Source organism: Plectropomus leopardus, chromosome 8 (genome assembly GCF_026936395.1).
Source record: "Plectropomus leopardus strain MGB_pleo_1.0 chromosome 8, ASM2693639v1, whole genome shotgun sequence".
In the NCBI taxonomy this organism is placed as follows: Eukaryota; Metazoa; Chordata; class Actinopteri; order Perciformes; family Serranidae; genus Plectropomus; species Plectropomus leopardus.
Window position 1 is genome coordinate 33348697 of NC_142183.1, and position 20406 is coordinate 33369102.

Genomic DNA, 20406 nt, shown 5'->3' on the forward strand with positions numbered 1-20406 from the left:
TCTGCTGAGGAGGACAGAAAGACAGGAAGATGCGCGCGGAGGGGGCATCTGTCTGTCTGCCCTGGAGGCTGCTCCTACTGCGCGTTTACATTTAACCTTTGTTCATGCAGAAAAGATCAGCTGATCTTCAAGCAGCGACACATGGACTGAAATGTGCTGAGTTCTATTTAATTTATTTATTTTATCTTTTAAGAGGTTTCCCCCTCCACCCATCTCACTATGTACATAATATGTACATATATATATATATATATATATATATATATATATATATATATATATATATATATATATATATATATATATATAGTGGCGGGAATGTAGTGGCTGCCTTATTTTTTTTAAAAGACTAGTTGAATCATTACAAAATTACCTCCGCTTGTTTTTTCTGATTTAGTCAAATTCTTTTTATTAGAGCAGTCCTCGCTGTCTTCACTGCATCCACACTCACATACAGATTCTGATTTATTTCTATTCATGTTGTTTAATCCTCCCTTTCTCATCCATCTGAGGCAGCTCCAACTCTCTTGATGCGTTTTTTCCTCCACAAATAATAAAAGAAACCTGCAGGCCTTAGTTGTGTCTGCTGAGATTTATAGCTGCTGCTCCTCATTAAAAGCTTTATTTATAACCACGTTTTGTGCTCCAGATTTTTTCTCTCCAGAGCTCATCTCATCATCGTCTGTTCAGACGTTGTTTCTAAGCTCCAAGTTGGCTTCTATGCAGAGATCCAATGTTGCTGGTGTTTAGTAATAATGTCATGTGTTCTGCTCACAAAGGAATCGATCCAGCATGCTGTGCACCCTGCCTTCAAGATGTCATGAGCAATGCATCTAGCCAGCGCAGCCTAATGCACAAGTCATCTCTAAGTGGCGCTTCATGAATCATGAGTTGACCCCTCTGGATGGTGCTCTTAGTTAAATGAAAAAGGCTCAACAAATGGCAATTCGGGGGCTTTCAACCCACAAAGACCAACAAAGCGCTCCATCTAGTGGATTCAGAAATGAACGCTCTGAAACCTGAGCAAATTGGCACCATTTATTTCAAAAACGAGCAAAAAAATTAGCAACTGAGGAAGAAATTACCCCCAAATTAGCAAGGAATCAGTAAAAAGGAAATTTACCTAATTATTAATGTCAATAATAATGTAATTACTTAAAAATAACAATTCTGCAAAATAATTTTAAATAAATGATTATATTCTGGACATTTTCCCTAGCTTTTTTTTTTCAAAAAGAATTTTCTAACCTAGTAATTTCTTATAATTTACAGAACATGGATTGCCAAATTGCTCATTAGCCTTTCTTTTTTTGCACGGTTTCAAAACAATCAAACCAATTTACTGTGGGTTTAAAAGTTTAAATACCTGTAAGGCATATGAATGCAACACAAAACAGGTTTTGTCAATCCAGGTTTCAAAGGCTTAATAAAAATGGTTTATGAAGCTTCATTTGGCATACCCACCTATAACATGTCAGCTGGAATAAAATGTCTTATAAGAGCTTTTTATGGTAAATGCAATACAACATTAACCCTTTGAAACCTGAGCAATGTGGCTTTTTAAAACATAGGAAGAAGGCGATGAGAATTGTTCCTGTCAAAATGTCTCTGAAAATCTGAAAATCAGGCCAGAAGAAAATCACATGTGCACAATAAAAAAAAGTTCTAATGTTTCTATTATACTGTTACAGAAGGTGCATTGGTCATTCATATCAGAAATGTATCCATAAATGACAGAATTTACTGGATAACACCTGTGTATAATTTTAAAAAAACAACTCTTTGATTTTGTTGTGCAGCACATATTTGTAAGGAAGCGTAAATACAGTTTTCGCTGTCTCACCATCAATAATATGGTCTGTCCATTCATATTTAGAATGGCAGCCAAATAATATTTTACCTGTACTATCTCTCTTTTAAATTGAAAAGTTGAACCGGAAGTGTCCTTCAAGTTCCGCTAATGGTAGCCAACTGGTGAGATTGTGGTTGCTTAAGCAACAGCTGAATTAGCCTTTATTTTGTGCTTCTGTCGAGTTTGACACACCGGTGACGAATCGTCGGATGGTGACCAGCGCTGGGACTTGGCTAAAACGAAGCCAGACAGCCGTAAACAAAAAGTATATTGACATTTATTTACTAAGTCAGATACATTAACAACCTCGCCCACTCTTCTAGCTAACGTTAACTGTTAACCTTGATAGACCCCTCACCGGTCTGCTAACAGCCTCATAAGTGCAGCTAGCTTACTCAGCAAAGCTAGCCGAACCTTGCACCTTTACCGCTTCACCTGAAGGAATGCTACTGGGGTATGTTGTTTTTTATTGATGGATCTAATTAATGCCAGTAGCGTTAGCCGAGTTAGCTTATCTCACTTCCGCTTTCGTCTTGACGGTTTCTTCATGTATTTCCTTTGCTAACTAGCACAGAAAATATAACGTCAATGTACAACAAGCTTTTCCAACACTTCACTGTTGCAAATTTGTATAATGTAATATTAATCAGACACGCTAATTTGTCAAAAACCACGTAAACCCCGGTGCGGTTAGACAGCGGAGCTCCAGTCTGTAGGATGTAAACAACTGAGCTGTCACTGTTAGCAGCTGGTTAGCTCATCTCAGCTGAGCCTCCAGTCTTGTGACCTGCACGCTGATATCCATAAAGGCTCTGTCTGTTCATGCTCGGAGGTTCAATGAGGATTTTGTGTTGTCATCGCTGACAATAACACCCCCCTGTCTTCCTGCACGAACTAAATTTTGTGCCGTGAAATGTCAAATTGAATGTTAAGACATCTGCTCATTTTGACGCAAAAAATGTTGGAATAGAAACCTAATAGAGGTTTATTTGAGAATCCCTCAGCTTAGAAATATTGTATTTTTTGACTTCACTACAGTTATCTGGATGCTTAGGTTACTTAACAGATTTAGATTTTTGCATAAACATATTAGTAAATATTATAAAATATGATGTTTGTGATAAATTAATCTACCAGTTCATATAAGTACAGCTGCAATGATAAAATGATTAATCAATCAGTCGATTGACAGAGAAGTATTACAAACTATTTTGATTAACATTCCTTAATTATTTTAGTCATATATTGTTGTCATATTGTCATATATGTTTTCTTCCTCTCTGGGTGTGTTTTTTTGTCAAATTTTCAATTTTTATGAGTTTGGGATTTTTATTTTATTTTTTTAACATTTCTATCTATCTAAATATTATTATTGTTATTGTTATTATTATTATTATTATTATTTTAGTTTTTCTGCCTTTGTGTTCTTTCACTTTTGATACTAAAAGTACTTTTCCCTGAATATCCTTAATTTTACGTTGATAAAATTTTCAGTGCAGGACTTTAATTTGGAAAAGATTAATATTACATCTTGGTGTCCGTACTTTAACTTAGATCAAGGATCTGAATACTTCTTCCACCACTAACTGTGGTACAGTAATATAATATAAGATGATATATTTCTTTTAAAGATGTTTCTTTTGCAGTAATGTTACCCTGTCCTGTGTAGGAGTATCCAGTGTTAAACCATCATGATGGCAGGTTCCCAGTGGGAACTTCCTCCAGAGTTATGTTGTCGGCCCATGGCCTTTGTGGCTCTAACCGGTCTGGATGTGGTGTACAATGCTGTGCATCGGGCCATTTGGGACGCCTTCTGCGCCAACCGGCGGGCTGACAGAGTTCCTATCTCTTTCAAAGTCCTCCCAGGAGACCATGAGTACCCCAAATGTCGCACTAAGGTGAGCAGTGGATTGAGAGATCTAGAAAGTCTTTCTGTAACATCAGTACTGCAGTCTCCGGAACATGTGTATAGTTAATCTTGTCTGTCTGCCTGTCTAGCGAACATCCTATGAGTGGTACATCCCTAAAGGCATCCTGAAAACAGGCTGGATGAATAAACATCTGAATCTGGTACCTGCTCTGGTTGTTCTGTTCTACGAGCTGGACTGGGACGACCCACAGTGGAAAGAGAAACAATCTGAATGTGCTACTAAAGTGGAGATTGTCAGGTAGGCGTACATTATGTCTGCCTCAGGAGAGGGTTTTATTGGGTGACTCACAGTGAGAGAGCAGGTTGATGCTTCAGGCTCGATTGGTATATTTTGTTAAACTGTTTTTATGTGGCCCTGTGATAGTCTGGCGACCCTTCGAGGGTTTGCCCCACCTCTTGCCCAATGACAGCTGAGAAAGGCTCCAGCCCCCTGTGGGGGGGTCACAGACAATGAATGAACGAATCAATATTTTTATGTACTTTATATGTGGGGGGTCTGCTCTGCTGGTTGGCTTTTGTCATCAGATACATCTTGTCACACGGGTTTTCAGTATTTGCTTCTTGGTTTCAATAAAAAAATGTGTTAGTATTGCCATAAATGTCATCATCCATTTGCATTTATTGGGTTTACAAAATAATAACTGCTAGGTTGTGCAGCTCTGCTAGAAGACTGTTGTTACTACACACTAAAACATGTTTCTTATTCTGTTTTTACAAAACTTGTTCAAGTATTCAGTGACTGTAAAAGTCAAGGAGTTTCTGACAGCTGCCATACCTGAAATAAACAGCAAGCACCAGAAACATACGTGCAGTAAATTTCATCTGCAATCTCAAGAGCTGTACTGGTTTGTTTTCAGGACCAGTCTGCAGGGCAGGAACACCAAGGTGGCTGTGGTTCTAATCCAGAAGAAAACTCCTCTTCCTCCAGGTAAACACCTCGGCTAAATCATATTAGGTTATGCACATATCCACATAAGTTTTAAGGTGTATATGCAGTACAGAGTGGCATTAGTACTAAAGGGTCTTACTTGTACTGAAAAACCTGAAAAAAAGAACATGTGATTGTGATTTTTTCTAATTGTTATTATTATTATTATTATTATTAACTCCTGGTAAATGTAGAACTTTGAACCTGACCAGCTTCAGACTTTTGTTAGCACCTCTACATTATTGTACAAAACAACCTGCTGTCTGTTTCCCTTTTTTGTTACCTGCCAAAACACCACTTTTTTTGTACAGGAGAGGACCTGGTAGCATCAGAGAGAGCAGCAGCTCTCTGTAATGCCTGTGATCTGTCTGGCAAGAGCCTCTTTGTGCTGCCACACACAGACCACTTAGTGGGCTACATAATAAGGTAGATACCAATTCACAAATTCCATAAAGAAACAGATTTTAATTGATACAGAAAGATGTTATGCAATTTATGAACTAATGGTACATATGGCCCTTTAAAATTTGCACCTTTCTGGTTTTATCAAATTAAAGTTTGAAGAGTTTAGTCTAATAAATGTATAACAGTGGAATACAGTAAATCACAAAACAGATGTTAGACATAATGAATTTTTAACATCTTTTCCGTGATTAATTGAAATGCAACTTTGCTTTACATACATTTGCCATAGGTATAGATATAGATATATAAATTAAGGATGTAAAAATGTATCAAATTACCCAGTATCATAATAAAGAAAATGTTTCAATATCATCGTTGGACTGTATCTACAATGCCATGACATAGATGTAATTGTGTGAATTCTTGTTGATTTTATATGTTCTTAAAAGCTTAATGTCAAGGCCTGACTTTACTGTATTTCATTGAACAGCTGAGGGTACAATCATATGAGTCAGGAAGACAGCGTCAGACTCAGGGAAAATGGTGAAAACATGCAGAATTATGATTTCATAAAGGATGTTTTTTAAGTCATAAATTTAACATGTTTTTTTTAGTTAAGCATATCGTGGACTTTTTATCTGGGTATTATCGTATTGTGAGTTTTTGGTATCATTACATTTTTAATATTGGAAATACATTCTTGATATGGTGCTGTCGTCACACACTGACAGTGATGATATGCAGGTTGAAAAGTTGCAGCAAATAAATACTTTAGAATCTCCTCCAGACATTGTATGTTTATTAATACTCTTCCCTGTGATTCTGTAGATTGGAGAATGCTTTCTATGAACATGCTCAAACATACTACTACACTGAGATCCGCCGAGTCAAGTCTCATAAAGAATTCCTCAACAAGACAACACATCAGGTAGGAAGGCACACACACAAACACACACACACACACACACACACACACACACACACACACACACACACACACACACACACACACACACACACACACACACACACACACACACACACACACACTCACCCCCCAACGTCCATCAGACCAAATCATCAGATGGCTATGGTTTCTCTGTGTGCACAAATGAAGCTGCTTTGGATGAAAAGCATAAAGAGCACTTTTAAATGCCCCATCCTCACACTGTCCTCATTATCCTTTGATGTCTCCAGCTGCTGTTTGTCAGACACCAGTTTAAAATTGCCTTCTTCAGTGAGCTGAAACAGGACACCCAGAATGCTCTAAAGTAAGTGTGAACCTATGGACTCGTAATGGATAAGAATATACTTTCTTGTTTGTTGTGATCAGCTCTGGGTTGGACTTAATGAGAAGTAATATTTTCAGCATCAATGTTTCTCCATCAGCATGTTGAAGTAAACAAATACTGCAAGATCTAAAAAATGTACTCTAATATCTGAAAATAAGGATGTTATTGCTCATTAACTGCTGTCATGATTAGAGGAGACAAACTTCTGTTTAGAGTTCTGAAAGACCTAAGGACACAGACTGCTGTGTCATAAAATGTAACATTCATACATCACTTTCTTTGCTATTACATGTTTAGTTTATTCTTTTATTTTCAACTTGGAAAAGGAATTTGAAAAATCTAGGCTTCTTACCTAAGCATACAGTTTGAAAGGTTGCTGGCAGTATATGCACATGTAGATCTATATGTTGTACTTAAGCTGTTTCCTTTATTTAATTAGTTTGTTTTTGTCTGCAGGTACTACAGGACTGCATACAGTCTGGTTCATGAGCTCAGGGCCCATGAGACCAACATGTTGGAGATTAAAACTATGGCTGGATTCATCAACTATAAGGTGCCTTTCTGTCTGTCTGTTAGTTGTTAGGTGAAAATGTTCTTTGAGCAACACTTTGGCTAGTCACAAAGTCACAAACTGTTGGATCATATGAACTTCTAATAATGTCCAGAGTTTGTCTTTCACACATACTTTTTTCAGTTTGGAGCAGCAGGCAAGAATACCGCCACGGAAGCTATACAGTGTACTGCTGTGGACGAGGGCAGCAACAAAACCTATTTCAGCCGAAATCAATATTAGTTCAAGTGAACCCTATATTGAGAATATTTCCCAGCTTTACCTTTCTGTCTGTAAGGGATTTTCAACAGGGAAGCTGATATATCAATCTCTTCAAAGCCAGACTCCATTAAGAAAAAACGTAATTTTAACTTTGTTGACCATGTGAGCTGCCATATTCATGATATGGAAAAATGACTTTCCCATTATGATTTGGGAATGATTTATACACTGTAAGATGGACACAGTGGATAATATATGTCGGAATAAGGAACATGGGGCGCCCAGTAGCTCTTCTAGTGAGCAGGCGCTTCGTGTACAAATGCTGTGTCCTTGCTGCAGTGACTGTGGGTTTGACTCCATCTGTGTCCCTTTGCTTTATGTCATCCCCTCTGCCGCTGCCCCCATTCACAGCAGTGCATCGCGTAGCTCCTGTGTCGGCACTGCTGCCTCACTTCAAACTTGGGGTGTGTCAACTGGCATCTACTATATGCAATACACTGATACAGAAAAGTACCTCATACCACCCCAATTCAAAAGCACCAAACTTTGCCTTTAAGGAGGCAGCCTAAACCAGATGAAAGACTGCAGCAACTGACCGTTTACCACTTTTTTTCTCTCTCCCTTAATATCTCTCTCTTTTTTTGGCCTCTTTAGATTTGTCGTCTGTGCTTCCAGCATAACACTCCTCTAGATGCTATAGCCCAGTTCAGGAAGCACATTGACCTGTGTAAGAAGAAGATCGGCAGTGCTGAGCTGGCATTCGAGCATGCTGCGTGGATGTCTAAACAGTGAGATACATACTTTGTGTTCTTTATTTATTGGGCTGCATGAGTGAAAACAACACTTTGCTAAACTTATTTTTCTACAACAATGAAGCAGGAGTTATTAGACATTTTTGAGGATGTCTGTCTTAGTGTAATGTTTCCTTAGCTGTGTTTGTATAATTTTTGCCTAGAGTAGTATTAGTAGACATAATCATAGTAATCATCAGAGTCATTTCGTACAAGCAACTACAATAATCTTTCCTCAGGATTAAGGCAGACTTGTGCATATACCGTATAGTGCCCAAATGTCATAACCCCAGACTCCGACTGTTTCTTCATCTCTGCTTCCTGTTAGGTTCCAGTCGTTTGGTGAGCTGTTTGATGAAGCAATAAAGTTGGGTCTGACAGCCATCCAGACACAGAACCCTGGATTCTACTACCAGCAAGCTGCCTGTTACAGCCAGGATAGAAAACAGCTGGCACAGCAGCTTTGTCAGGTGATAATGCTACAGCTACTCTGTTTGTACTTTTCTTAGAGCCGGGCTACACCAGAACAGAAGTGGTTCAAACTTGTTGTCCAACCATGTCAGAAATCATATCTGTTGCAAACTGCCAGCTGTCATAGAGAGGAGGGAGACAGAAATTATTCCAGCGATGTTAAGCTAATGAAAATTTGTTATGGGATTTTGAACACAGTCTGTCTGTGCTGGAAGACATTCATAGTGTTGCCATTGGTTGTTCACGTGAAGAGTGACAGAAATAATTGTGTAAAGAATGACTAAATCTGTTGTAGTACTAGTAAGTGCTACTGCAGGGAAATTTCAGTCTTCAGAAATTAAGTTTAAAAAAAGAACCAGAAATAAACAGTTTGTGTAAAAAAGAAAAAAAGAAGAAGAATTTTAATTGTTTAATTTCATTGGTTGGTTGTTGTAGGCTGGAGTCAGTCATCCCTCCTCTGAACCAGTGGATACTCAGAGTGGGGGACTGGACTTCTATGGTCAGAGACCATGGAGACAAGGACACCAGAGTATGTTCACACACACACACACACACACACACACACACACACACACACACACACACACACACACACACACACACACACACACTCACCAAAATATTATTATGGGTGCTTGAAACTTTTTGTAAAAGGTTTGAAAATGTGTCCATGAAAGTGTGTGGACACCTCTGTATATTAAGTGTCTGTGAGACTGTTAGAAATGTGTGGGTAAAACATGGCTTATTGTGTTTCCAGGTATCGATCCTCCGGATGCAGAGAAGGAGAAGACGGGGATTCTGGCCCTGCAGGTTAAAGAGAGAGATGTACCACATTCTGTAAGACCTCATACTTACTGCTATTGCCATATTGTAGATGAAGTGATGACGTTTTAAGTCCATAAGGTCAAAGGCCAACTTTACTGAGACATCACAAAGTTCTGCAAAAACACTTTTCTGGCCATTACACAACATCATAAACCCAGGGTCAGGAGTTGAGACATTAAGTCAAATACTGAATTGATGACACTAATTTTGAAGCTGTGCTGATTGTAGAGATCTTGCTGCTAGGTGGAGGATGTGTGTGAAGCATCCATGTTTTCAAAGACATAATTGCAAACTGTAATTACAACTTAACTGGTTTGCTGAGGCAAATAGCAGCGAGGAGTTATTCTAGTTTGCTGCAGCTACTGGGGAGTGCCAAACTTAAATGTTTCACATTCCTCATAAATTGGCAACAAATACCAAAAAGTAAAGAATTCTTAAACTCAGGCTTGAAATTATGTTGGAATTTTGTTTTGTGTGTGTGTGTGTGTATTACTGTTAACATACTGAGTCAACAGCGGAGAATACATGGTCAGGTATGTGGTGTGCTTTATCCAAGGAAAGTATCACAGTAGCAGTGTTTTCACTTTTAAGAAACAAGTTGTTTTTGGCACCTAGAGCACAAAATGCTCCACAGTCTTCAAAGAGATGCACCTCCTGCTGTGAAATATTGATTCTCTGTCATCACAGGCCCCTATTCAAAACCCCTCCTGTAGCTATTGTCCTGCTGTATTAAAACCTGCTCCTCTCTGCCTCTGCCCTTACAGGAGCTGATCATAGCACTGCTCAGTAATGCTGTCGCCCAGTTTAAGAAGTACAAGTGTCCTCGAATGAAGAGCCACCTCAGTAAGTATCAGTGTGTTTTTTTAATCTCCACACGTCCTGTAATGTCTCCAGCAGCCTACAGGGGGGTTCCAAATCCTACAGCAACATGAAAAATGTTACCATTACAGAAGGCAGTTTATTTTATTCTATTGGTATCTGGTGTTTGTATCCCATAGTGACATGTAGAAGTTAACACATGCACGGCACTGATGTAACATGTAGGATGTGAAAATGGTTGACATAAATTGTTGATGTTATGTGATCACATGGTGAGGTGTGCTCGTCATTTTTTTAAAATCTTTTTTTCGGTGGTTTTCCAACCATCAAGGACAGTTTTCTTTTTATTTTACTTGTCTTGTTCAGTCTTATAACACTCCCGTTCATATTTGTTTCGTATTTCTCTGTCTCCTTCACAGTGGTGCAGATGGGAGAAGAATACTACCATGCTAAAGACTACACCAAAGCCCTGAAGTAAGTCCAAAAATTAGGAATGCGCTGATTTGTGATTCTTGGTCAATACAGATGCCTATGTTTAAGTTAACAATTTGACTGATATCAATACCTGTATATTTGTGCTGTTGTTACTTATTTCCTGCTTTTTTGATGGGGAAACAAAGAAATTCATTATTTAAAAACTATTGAACTTTTTAAAAGTTAATCATCCAATCATCCGTCTTCTAATTATGAGCACAAAATCCATCACAGATTTTGATTATTGGAATAGCTGCGGCAGTGAGAAAAAAGGAAAAACAATGCTCAATGGAAATTCTGATTTAATTCTCGTTAATTTATCAGAAATTGATCCAAAGTCCGGATAGAGCTGTGACTGGCTCTGGGTCCAGATCGCGGCCCGCCCTTTGGTGATGTCAGATGTAGGTGCTCAGTCTTGAGAGTCACCTTAAAATAATACTACATTAAAAGTGTCACCTGTACAATTTGTAATTGTAAAAATATAATTGTTTTACAGTCATATTGGTATGAATTAAAGATGGAATACACCCATGTAGAAATGAGATGGTAATGGATGATGAGCCAGTTTTTACATCTGACAGTAGAGTTGCAAGGAGATTATTTCCTTCATCTGTGTTTGAAAGCAAGATATCTGAGTGTGTGTATATTTGTGTGTGTATTGTGTTATCAGGCTGTTGGACTATGTGATGTGCGACTATCGCACAGAGCGATGGTGGGGCCTCCTGACAGCCATATTGACCACAGCTCTGCGCTGTGCTTATCTGATGTCCAGTGTTAAAGACTACATCATATACTGCATGGAGCTGCTGGGCAGAGGTGAGCGAGAGACTCATACAGAGACTTATCAGCAGTGTGGTGGATATAATGACTAAGTGTGTTAAAGGCAAAAATTTGATCAGCTAGAGTTGGGAACATGACATCACTTTACTGAAATGCACCATTCAAAACCAATAAGAGACAATACTCACCATATTACAATAGTCAAAATCTAAAGGAATACTTCACTTGCAAAGTGATCATTTGTATACCAGTTGCTGACTGTGTGTTACTGTGAATTTGTGGAGAATTCACTTGTGAAAATTCTATGTCCTCCATGGAGGAAATAGAATTTAAAAAAAGGCAAACATTCATCATGAATTGAAGTAAAACACATCAACACAAATGACCTGATGCACGGGAGAATAGCATGCCTGGTATGTATGTGTGTGTGTTTGAACCCTGCTCAACCAGAGCTTATACAAGCAAGCAAAGTTTATTTATATAGCATCTTTCACCTGTCACAAAGTGCTTAACAAACAAAATAAGATTAAAAACCAAATAAATTAAAATAAAACCAGGATAAAATATACAACACAGGATTAAAACACAACAAGCTACCCAAATGCCTGTCTGAACAGGAAGGCTTTTAAATGACACATGCACAGGCATGTATGACAAGATTTCAGTGAAAATGCATTTATTTGGGAAGTATTTCGGGTTGAATGAGACTTGCATTATAAAAGTGTAATGTATTGTTGAGGGAGAGTTTAAATAGATTTTTTTCCTCATAAATTCGATGATGATGGTGAGATTGATAGAATTGATCGCTATACATAAGGTCATTTTGCAGGTGAAGTATTCCTTTAAGACAATATCTAGTCTCATATCTCAACATATTGCCCGGCCCTAAAAACAAGTAATTCTTGGTCCTCTAAAGCTTTGAAGGATTTAGTGTGTTAATTAGAAGAACCTGCTTCATATGGAGGTTGTTATCCAGCTGTTCCTTCCTGTCATTCCCCTGAAAAAGTCTTAAGGATCCAGCCCACAGATTGTCATGAATCTGCCATCTGATTGTTTGCTCATTTTAAAACCATTAATTATCCCAGGATATATATAACATAACACGTTCACTTTCATTACAAGACAAAAGACACTGTTATAATAATATATTGGAGATGAGGTAATGATTTAGTTGTTTGTGCTGTAGCTTCCACCTTGAAAGAGGAACAGAAGTCGAGGATTGAGAAGAATCTCATTAAAGTCCTGATGGTGAGTACAAAGATTACAGCCAGCTCAACACAACACTTTCAGCAAATCAAACAGCCATCCAGTGGATTCAGGTAACATTAAATATGTAGCATGGCACCGAGCCATGTCCCAGTGTTACTCATGGTACAGTACTGTCAAGAAAAAGATCAACATCAACACTGTATGTGTTCAGCATCAGTCTACGCTGACCATTCAAATAAAGAATATAAAAATAAAATACACATCAGTACTGTTCAGTATCAGTCAATTGCTAACCATTTCTAAACCACCCAAGCATCGTTTTCTGCATCATATAGACTGTAAAAAAAGTTTTTTTATTGGCACATTTCGGGAAAAATATATGCCAATGCCGATATGCTCCAATATGTCTGTGAAAGGCTAATATCGTGCGATAAATCGGTCAACTGATAAATCGGGTGGGCCCTATTTTTTAACTTTTGCCTGTTTTTAGAACGAGGTCCCTGACGCCGAGCCGGAGTGTGATCCGTCCTCTGTCAGCGCCGCTAGGTCGCTGTGGAACGACCGCATGGCTTTGGCTGGATCAAATGAGTTCACCATCGAAGTGCAGGACTACATCCCATTCAGTTAGTAAACACACACTCACTCAGCTGTTCACTCAAGTATTGCTCTCCTCATGTTCATCATGTCCATAGGTAGTGGTTCTTCCAGTAACAACAGAGAAAAGATAAATTCAGATAAATGTAATATCAAAAACCGCAAACAACTGGATACATTCTTTTTCTGATTTACTACTTTTTAGCTAATTACATTTCATTTATTTGTGAGCCAAGCATCCAGAATTTTAAACAAAAGCTGATAATCTCCTGTAGGAATGTTCAGTGTGGCAAATGTTTCTCATAATAAGAGGAGGATTTGAGGATGTTCCCACTCTCTCTTTCTGACTCCAGTCCAGTGTAAGGCCAAGTTCCAGTCTCCCAGTTTCCATGTGGACCAGCCTATCCAGCTCCAGGTTTTCCTTCGAGCTGACTGTCCTCATCCTGTATCATTCAACAAGCTGGCTGTCAGCCTCAGTAATCAGGTATGCTCTGCACAAAACATTTATTTTTCTCCAAAATCGGCCAAAGTGACCTTCACTACACAAGCAAGACACACAGTCATGGCTACATGAGTCTGTGCAGACATGAATATAAACTGTAACTCGACAGGTTCACAGAGGCATAGAGTCACAAGGTGATACTTCTATTTTTTAATGCTGTGGTAGTTAAGATGTCACCAGAAGTTACCACTAACACTGTGGGGCACCGAAAGTATTTGATATGCAAACATTAATTTTGTGGGTGAAGTATCCCAAAAGAATAAAAGTGTGTGATGTGCGTATGTTCTTTTGTGTGTAGGAGTATAACCAGTGGTGTGTGGTGGAGTCTTCCAGTCAAGAGAGTATGAGCCTGTTGCCAGGAAAAACCAAATGCTACAACTTTAGCTTTGTGGCGAAGACTGAAGACGTTGGCAAGAAGATAGAGGTGAGACAGTTGTGTGTGTGTGTGTGTGTGAGAGAGAGATAGAGAGAGAGAGATATGTCATTGACTATGTGTATTGCTGGGTATGCACCTTTAGATGACAGGCATTGAGGTGATGCTGGGCAGTGACAGTGGCCGCTGTGTGTTTCTGAGCTGGAGAGGGGCGGGTGGAGATGCAGCCTCTACCCATGAAGCCTTGCAGGCCAGCAGGTCATCCCGTCGATGGGGGCGGGGTGTGGAGGCGCGTCAGGAGCCGGACTGGGACAGCCTGACCATGCAGCACAGTACCATGTAAGGCTGCATTCCTGGAAAAGTTGAGTCAGATATACTATGTCCACATGGTCCTGTAGAAAGTGAAGTGTTTGTTCCTGTTTGTTGCTCAGGATCATCTCCAGAGTCCCAAAAATCTCTGTTCAGCTGAGCCACCAGCCTCCTGCACTCAACAATGAAATGTACTGCATCAGCCTCATTGTCCAATCACAGGAGGAGGGCGTGGCAAAGGACGTCAAACTGACAGCTGGCCTCAAACCAGGTACACTGATACAAGTCCAGCAGACAGAGTGACAACACCAAACCCCTGCTGAACCACAAATAGCTGTTTTTACATCTGTGTACGGATTAATCAGATGAGAACGTTAATTAGCGAGCTTTAGAGGTGTCAATAGGTCTATTTTATGCCTCTGTTTCGAGAACAGCTGTGGCTGGAGGCAGTATCTTTTCAGATTTTCAGGTCTTTCCATCCTGTTTTCGTATATCTCAAGAACGCCATGAGGGAATTTCTTCAAATGTGGCATAAACGTCCACTTGGACTCAATGTTGAGCTGAAAAGATTTTGGTGGTTACTGTGACCTTGTGTCCCTCTCATTCTTGTGAGCACAATATCACAAAAATGCCATCACAGAATTCTTTCAAATTTGGCATAAATATCCACTTAGACTTAAGAATGAACTGATTACAGTTTGGTGGCCAAAGGTCACTGTGACTTCTCAAAACATGTTTTTGGTCATACCTAAAGAATTAATATGCTATTTCTGACAGAATATCACACAAATGTCTAAAAGGTGATGAAGTGATAACATGTTATATCCAAAAAGTCAACTTCACTGAGACATAATTTTCTGCAAAAACACTTTTCTCACCATTATTCAGTGCTATAACTCAGGAACATAAGGGAAGACGTTTAGTCAGATACTAGATTGGTGACACTAATCTTGGGTGTTCACCTTGAAACTGCCTGTTATAGAGATCTTCTGTGCTGCCGGGAGGAAGATGTGTGTGAAACATCCATGTTGTCACAGACATGCATGTAAACTTTAGCTGCAGCTTGACTAGTGTGCAGAAGACTAAGCACATCCGGACTCTGGTTCTGTACTTCTGTCGCTCTTTAAATCTCATGCAAAAAGAAATGTTATTCTCACAAAATAAAAGATTGAAATTCCCCTTTAATCTTTTCACAACAACAGCAGGCGAATATGTTTTTGGAATGGGAATGGTATTTTGGTATTTTAAATATATGCCATAACATCGGTGTGCAATTTATGAGTTTGTGTGTTTGTTTTGATTGATCTGTCCAGGCCAGGATGCAAATCTCGGCCATACCACGCATGTAACGCTCGATGGCTCAAAGGTTTGTGATGACACTGCACCTGCCCTACTCCCTGACGTCCCTCTAGGAGATCTGAAACCAGGCCAGAAGGTACACACTCATTCAGAAATAAAACATTTTCTGCATTGTACGTTTCTTATAAACACAGCTGCCTACAGTTTCAGCTTCTCCGCATGTAGTGTGGTCATTCCAGTCTCTCTGAGATATGTGTTTGTCTGTCTTCAGCTGGAGAGATGCGTTTATGTGAAATGTGTGTCAACTGGACCCCGGGTGTTTCTGTTCCATGTGGCCTACAGCATCGATACCACAGTGGAAGGGCGTCAGATCGTCTGCAAGTGTCATAAGGTGGAGAAGCTTATCTGACAACCGAACAACAAAGTAGCTGTCGGCTGCATTTAAATTGTAAATGCTCACAACTTTTTTCATCTAGTTCACTCCTCTCTTGTTCCGTTGTCTTCTAGGATGAGACGGTTACCATAGAGACGGTGGTTCCATTTGAGGTGTCTGTCAAGTTTATGTCCACCAAGGTTTGTAGCTGGTACTTTATTGCCCAGTAGGTTTTCACACATAAGAAATGTGCGTTTGTTTTTTGGTGCGTAGAGAAGACACAAACTTTATGAAGCAGGTGCAGCAGAGGGCTGTTTGACTATTTGCCATGCACGCAGGGACATATTTTCACTGAAAGGTGCTGCCATAAATGTGTGCACATGACTGTGTATGTGCACACGCTAAGGTCAGACAACTGCCAGCTGCAGAAAACAGTTCAAGCCCAAGAAACGACAAAAGCGGGTACTTTTTAGTGAGACATCAGTAGCAGTTTCAGCTGTGACTGCCCCACCAAAAGAAGGTAATTTAAGCCAAAACAAGATCTTCAGGGTGTCCACGGTCAAGGAAAACCTAGAAAAGTCATGGAATTTTGCAATCGTGTTTTCCAGGCCTGAAAAATTAATGGAATTAGCCTTTATCATTAAAAGTTTTTATAAAGGTCATGGAAATTTTGTTGTGTATAATGACATTGCCTTAGTTATTTTCCATGTGTAACCTTCCATGTAATGTGACATTCTGCCAAGTTTGTTTTCTGTAGCTGTTGACGTGAAGTCACTTTAATATGTGTCAATTTGTGGCGTTTTGCTTACCATCATATAGTTCTCCATTTTTTTTTTGGTGTCTCTCTTCATGTACGCCAGCTACTTGAAATTACATTTCTTTGAAAAATGTCAGACAAGTGGAACAAGAAAAAATAATGTTAGTAGGGATCCTTAAAAAGTCATGGAAAAGTTAAGAATTTTTGTCTGTCTTTGTGCCCAAACATAACCATGTTAACCACAGTATTGTTGAAACGGAGCAAACGTAAAGTTTCACCATATCCACTACATAATAACCTATGTTACATATCTGTTGTTTGCAGAAACATGAAATTCAAACATGTATTCTTGTGACTGGGTTGAGGAGCTGCAGGAAAACTACTGAGGTGTAATGTTTCTTACATTAGCTGTTCTCTTAGTCCAAGAAACAGTGTTCCCTTGCCTCAGACATAGTTTCTCTCTTGACTGCATTTGCCGAAATTTCAAACATTGCCCTTTGGATGGCGGCATCCAGCTGTTTGTTTGCTGAAGCCACACATGTCTGCTGGGCAACTCATGAGGTTATGTCAGCTCGTCTGCCACTCCATCATTAGCTGCTCTAAAACTCCATTCTGATGGGTATGCCCCTTCAGTGAATTCCCTTACATCCAACGTACTCTATGAATCTAAAAAAACAAAACTTTACTGGCAATTTCTGGTCTTTCTCGTCTTGTTCCGCCTCTTAGCGCTTTTAATTATTTCCTGCTGCTGCAAATGTCTCCCCAAATATAGCTGACCCATGAGCTGCATTTTCACTCTGACCTGAGGTGATCTTTTTCCATAAATTTCTGACAGACGCCCTGTGATATGCTGTCCAGAATTTAAAACAAATGCTCAGAAAGCCAGTGAGTTATGGAACAATAGCCAGCTATCTACACAGACTGTGCTGTTTCAGCCCTTGTCCATAAGGAGTGCTGCAGTGTTGCCGTATCAATATTGGTATTAATAAAATCCTGTCATGACCTTTCTGTGTGTGTGTGCGTGCAGTTTGAGCCACTGGATCGGGTAGCAGTGGACATCCCCTTCCTGTTGATGACAGACGTCCTATCAACATCTCCTTGGCCTCTCCTGCTGGCCTCCTCCTCTCTGCAGCTGCTCACCATGACCACAAACACACCACAGCTGCAGTCACAGCTACAGGAAGGTACCTCACTCCTCTTTACATTCATAGCTGTAATATAAAAAGCTGATGTCAGTCTCATGGCTGTGAACATGTTGTGTGTGTGATCAGTTGTTTTGCAGACAGACGAGTGTGCCAGTGAGTGTTTCTGTCTGCGGTGTCCACCACTGACCAACAGCAACAACACTGTAGCTACAGGACAGTACGTGATCTCGTGGAGGAGGTGCGACACTCACAGTTTGAGAGGACAGATCAGTGGCTTTGAGCAGCGCTGTAAAGTGATTAACTCTGTCTGAACTCTTTTGTACAGAAAGTCCTCCAGCGCCGACAGTCCACTCATCCAAACTACAGTCACACTACCTCATGTCATCCTGGAGTCTGTCCCTCTGTACATCCACGCTGGTCAGTCACATGCATTAGACAGCTTGTTATGATTTGTGCTTAAGTTTGATTTTCCCTCGAACAGTCAGCTGTGTTGCATGTCTGCATTTAATCTCTCTATCTTTGTTTTGGTGTAGATTTACCATCGTTTGGGCGAGTCAGAGAGTCCCTTTCAGTTCGGTACCACATAGAGAACAGAACAGCACTGGTGCAGGAGGTGGAGATGGCCGTGGAACCATCTGATGCCTTCATGTTCTCTGGACTCAAACAGGTACAACTGTGCTCACTTTTACATGAAGTATTGGCCAATAAATGGTGAGGGAGCTGCATTTCCATCAAAATGAAGGAATAGGTTTCCTGAAAACATTTGTGTAATTTAACTGAACAAAAGTAAAAGTATTAACATAGCTGCCTCATAGTGTTGTTAAGTTTTGATTCCACACTCGTTGTTTTTCCAAGAACTTATTTTCTCGCACATTTTGAAGTATCGCAAAAGAAAAGCCATATGGAAATGGAAAAATTCAATCAAACTAAGTGTGCAAAAACATTTACATGCATTTGAGGTGTTTTTTGTCTTTTAAAACAGAATTGATGCAAGAAATTGGACATTTAAACACTTTTACCCAATAAGTTCTGACTCTGTGAACATTTAAGCCATTTCTTCTGTTGGCGACATAATTTAATTTCATCTCAGACAGCATGAAATATGGCCACAACCAGCCAACATGAAACAACAGTTTCAGTTGAGTTCAGTTCAGTTGAGGTCAAGGTCTGTGACCCTCTATCTGTCTCATTTTCGTGAAGACAATATCTGCAGATAGCCTTGAGGGAGTTTCCTCAAATGTAACACAAACGTCCACTTGGACTCAAGATCTTCTATGTGTGAAGCACCATGTTTTCACAGACATGGATGTAAGCTTGAAGTGCAACTTGACTGGTGTGAAAAACTTATACAGCCGCGTGATGGTAAATCTAGTTTGTGTCATTAAAAGCTTCTCAGGCCTAATTTGGCAGCTACCAGAGACTAGTTAGAGGTTTTGAATTTAATTGCAGTTTTGTTACTTTTGAATCAATACAAACATGAAAAAGTAGCTGCATTTGAAGTGCGTGTGAATGTGTGTGTTTGCAGGTGCGTCTGCGTATCCTCCCCGGCTCGGAGCAGCAGATGCTGTACAACTATTACCCGCTGATGGCCGGGTACCAAACTCTACCACAGCTCAACATCAGCCTGCCCCGCTGCCTGACCACCAACACACACACACTGAGACGCTTCCTGCCCCAGCGCATCTTTGTCAAGGTATCACACTCACAGACGTGTATCCGCACCACCGAGTTAGCGGTCATTGTTATCTGAATGTGAAGATATTCATCAGTTTTTTTCATCCTCCTCAGCCTCAGGGTCGACAGCTGGATGACGCCTCCATTGCTGCAGCTTGAGAAGAACACAAACTGTTTACTGTAAATATGAGAACAAAACAACATTGTGAAGATTGTTGTAGACATATGATTCCTCACAGATGACAATATTAACACTATTTGTTTCACATTGTTCTGCAAACACACACACGAGAAAAACCCTCTGCTGACCAAACGTTTTCTGTTGAGTCAGCGTGACGACTTGATGAGCACGGTGACTGAACGGATACACTGATGTTCACGAAACAGTGAAAATCATGGATGAATCTGATGTGACCTACATGGAAATTTGGGTCAGAGTGTAATACATGAAATTTGAATGTGCTGAAAGTTTAAATAAATTGAAATGATGTAAACTAGTAATGTTCCATGTGCATGTTGTAAAAAAGACTGGCAGCATCGTTGAAATATTTAGGCATGCAGATTTATTTATATAGCACTTTTTAAAGCTAAAGACAACCAATAACTTTACTGATGACACAGCTAAAACCACAAGGAAAAAATGATTAAAAAAATAAAAGCAAGCAATCGAAAGCACTTTTTAAAAGATTTAATTTAATTTTTTTTATTTAACCCATACTTAACCACACAAGTCCCACTGAAATCAACAATCTCTGTTTCATGGGCGACTTGGTCAAGAGAGCAGCGTAAGAAAAAAGCTTCAGACAAACAATAACCCCAATAAAAACATAAG

At 39.6% G+C, this 20406-nt stretch overlaps 1 protein-coding gene across 2 annotated transcripts; it reads left to right on the forward strand.

The window, feature by feature from the left end:
• The first annotated feature begins 1943 nt into the window (after positions 1–1943).
• Positions 1944–20071, forward strand: trappc11 (trafficking protein particle complex subunit 11). Of its 2 annotated transcripts, XM_042493675.2 has the most exons (31): positions 1944–2117; positions 2202–2306; positions 3522–3750; positions 3851–4020; positions 4640–4710; positions 5022–5136; positions 5944–6043; positions 6313–6386; positions 6864–6960; positions 7834–7967; positions 8299–8440; positions 8877–8970; positions 9199–9278; positions 10031–10109; positions 10505–10559; positions 11230–11375; positions 12526–12587; positions 13039–13171; positions 13496–13626; positions 13943–14068; positions 14163–14356; positions 14449–14597; positions 15640–15761; positions 15897–16016; positions 16133–16198; positions 17783–17939; positions 18027–18138; positions 18226–18317; positions 18434–18567; positions 19426–19593; positions 19689–20071. In XM_042493675.2, the coding sequence occupies exons 3-31, from the start codon at positions 3544–3546 to the stop codon at positions 19731–19733; spliced, it is 3375 nt and encodes a 1124-aa protein (XP_042349609.2). In that variant the 5' UTR covers positions 1944–2117; positions 2202–2306; positions 3522–3543; the 3' UTR covers positions 19734–20071. The 2 variants fall into 2 exon arrangements, with proteins under 2 accessions (XP_042349609.2, XP_087937520.1); XM_088081394.1 differs by lacking the exon at positions 2202–2306.
• Positions 20072–20406: the final 335 nt, after the last annotated feature.

What these genes read in the sequence shown, in the direction of transcription:
- trappc11 (XM_042493675.2), top strand. Translation starts at nt 3,544, where the DNA reads ATGATGGCAGGTTCCCAGTGGGAACTTCCTCCAGAGTTATGTTGTCGG. An exon ending in GCTGCGTGGATGTCTAAACA is followed by an intron (nt 7,968 to 8,298) that starts GTGAGATACATA and finishes GCTTCCTGTTAG; the next exon opens with GTTCCAGTCGTTTGGTGAGC. An exon ending in CATGGAGCTGCTGGGCAGAG is followed by an intron (nt 11,376 to 12,525) that starts GTGAGCGAGAGA and finishes TTTGTGCTGTAG; the next exon opens with CTTCCACCTTGAAAGAGGAA.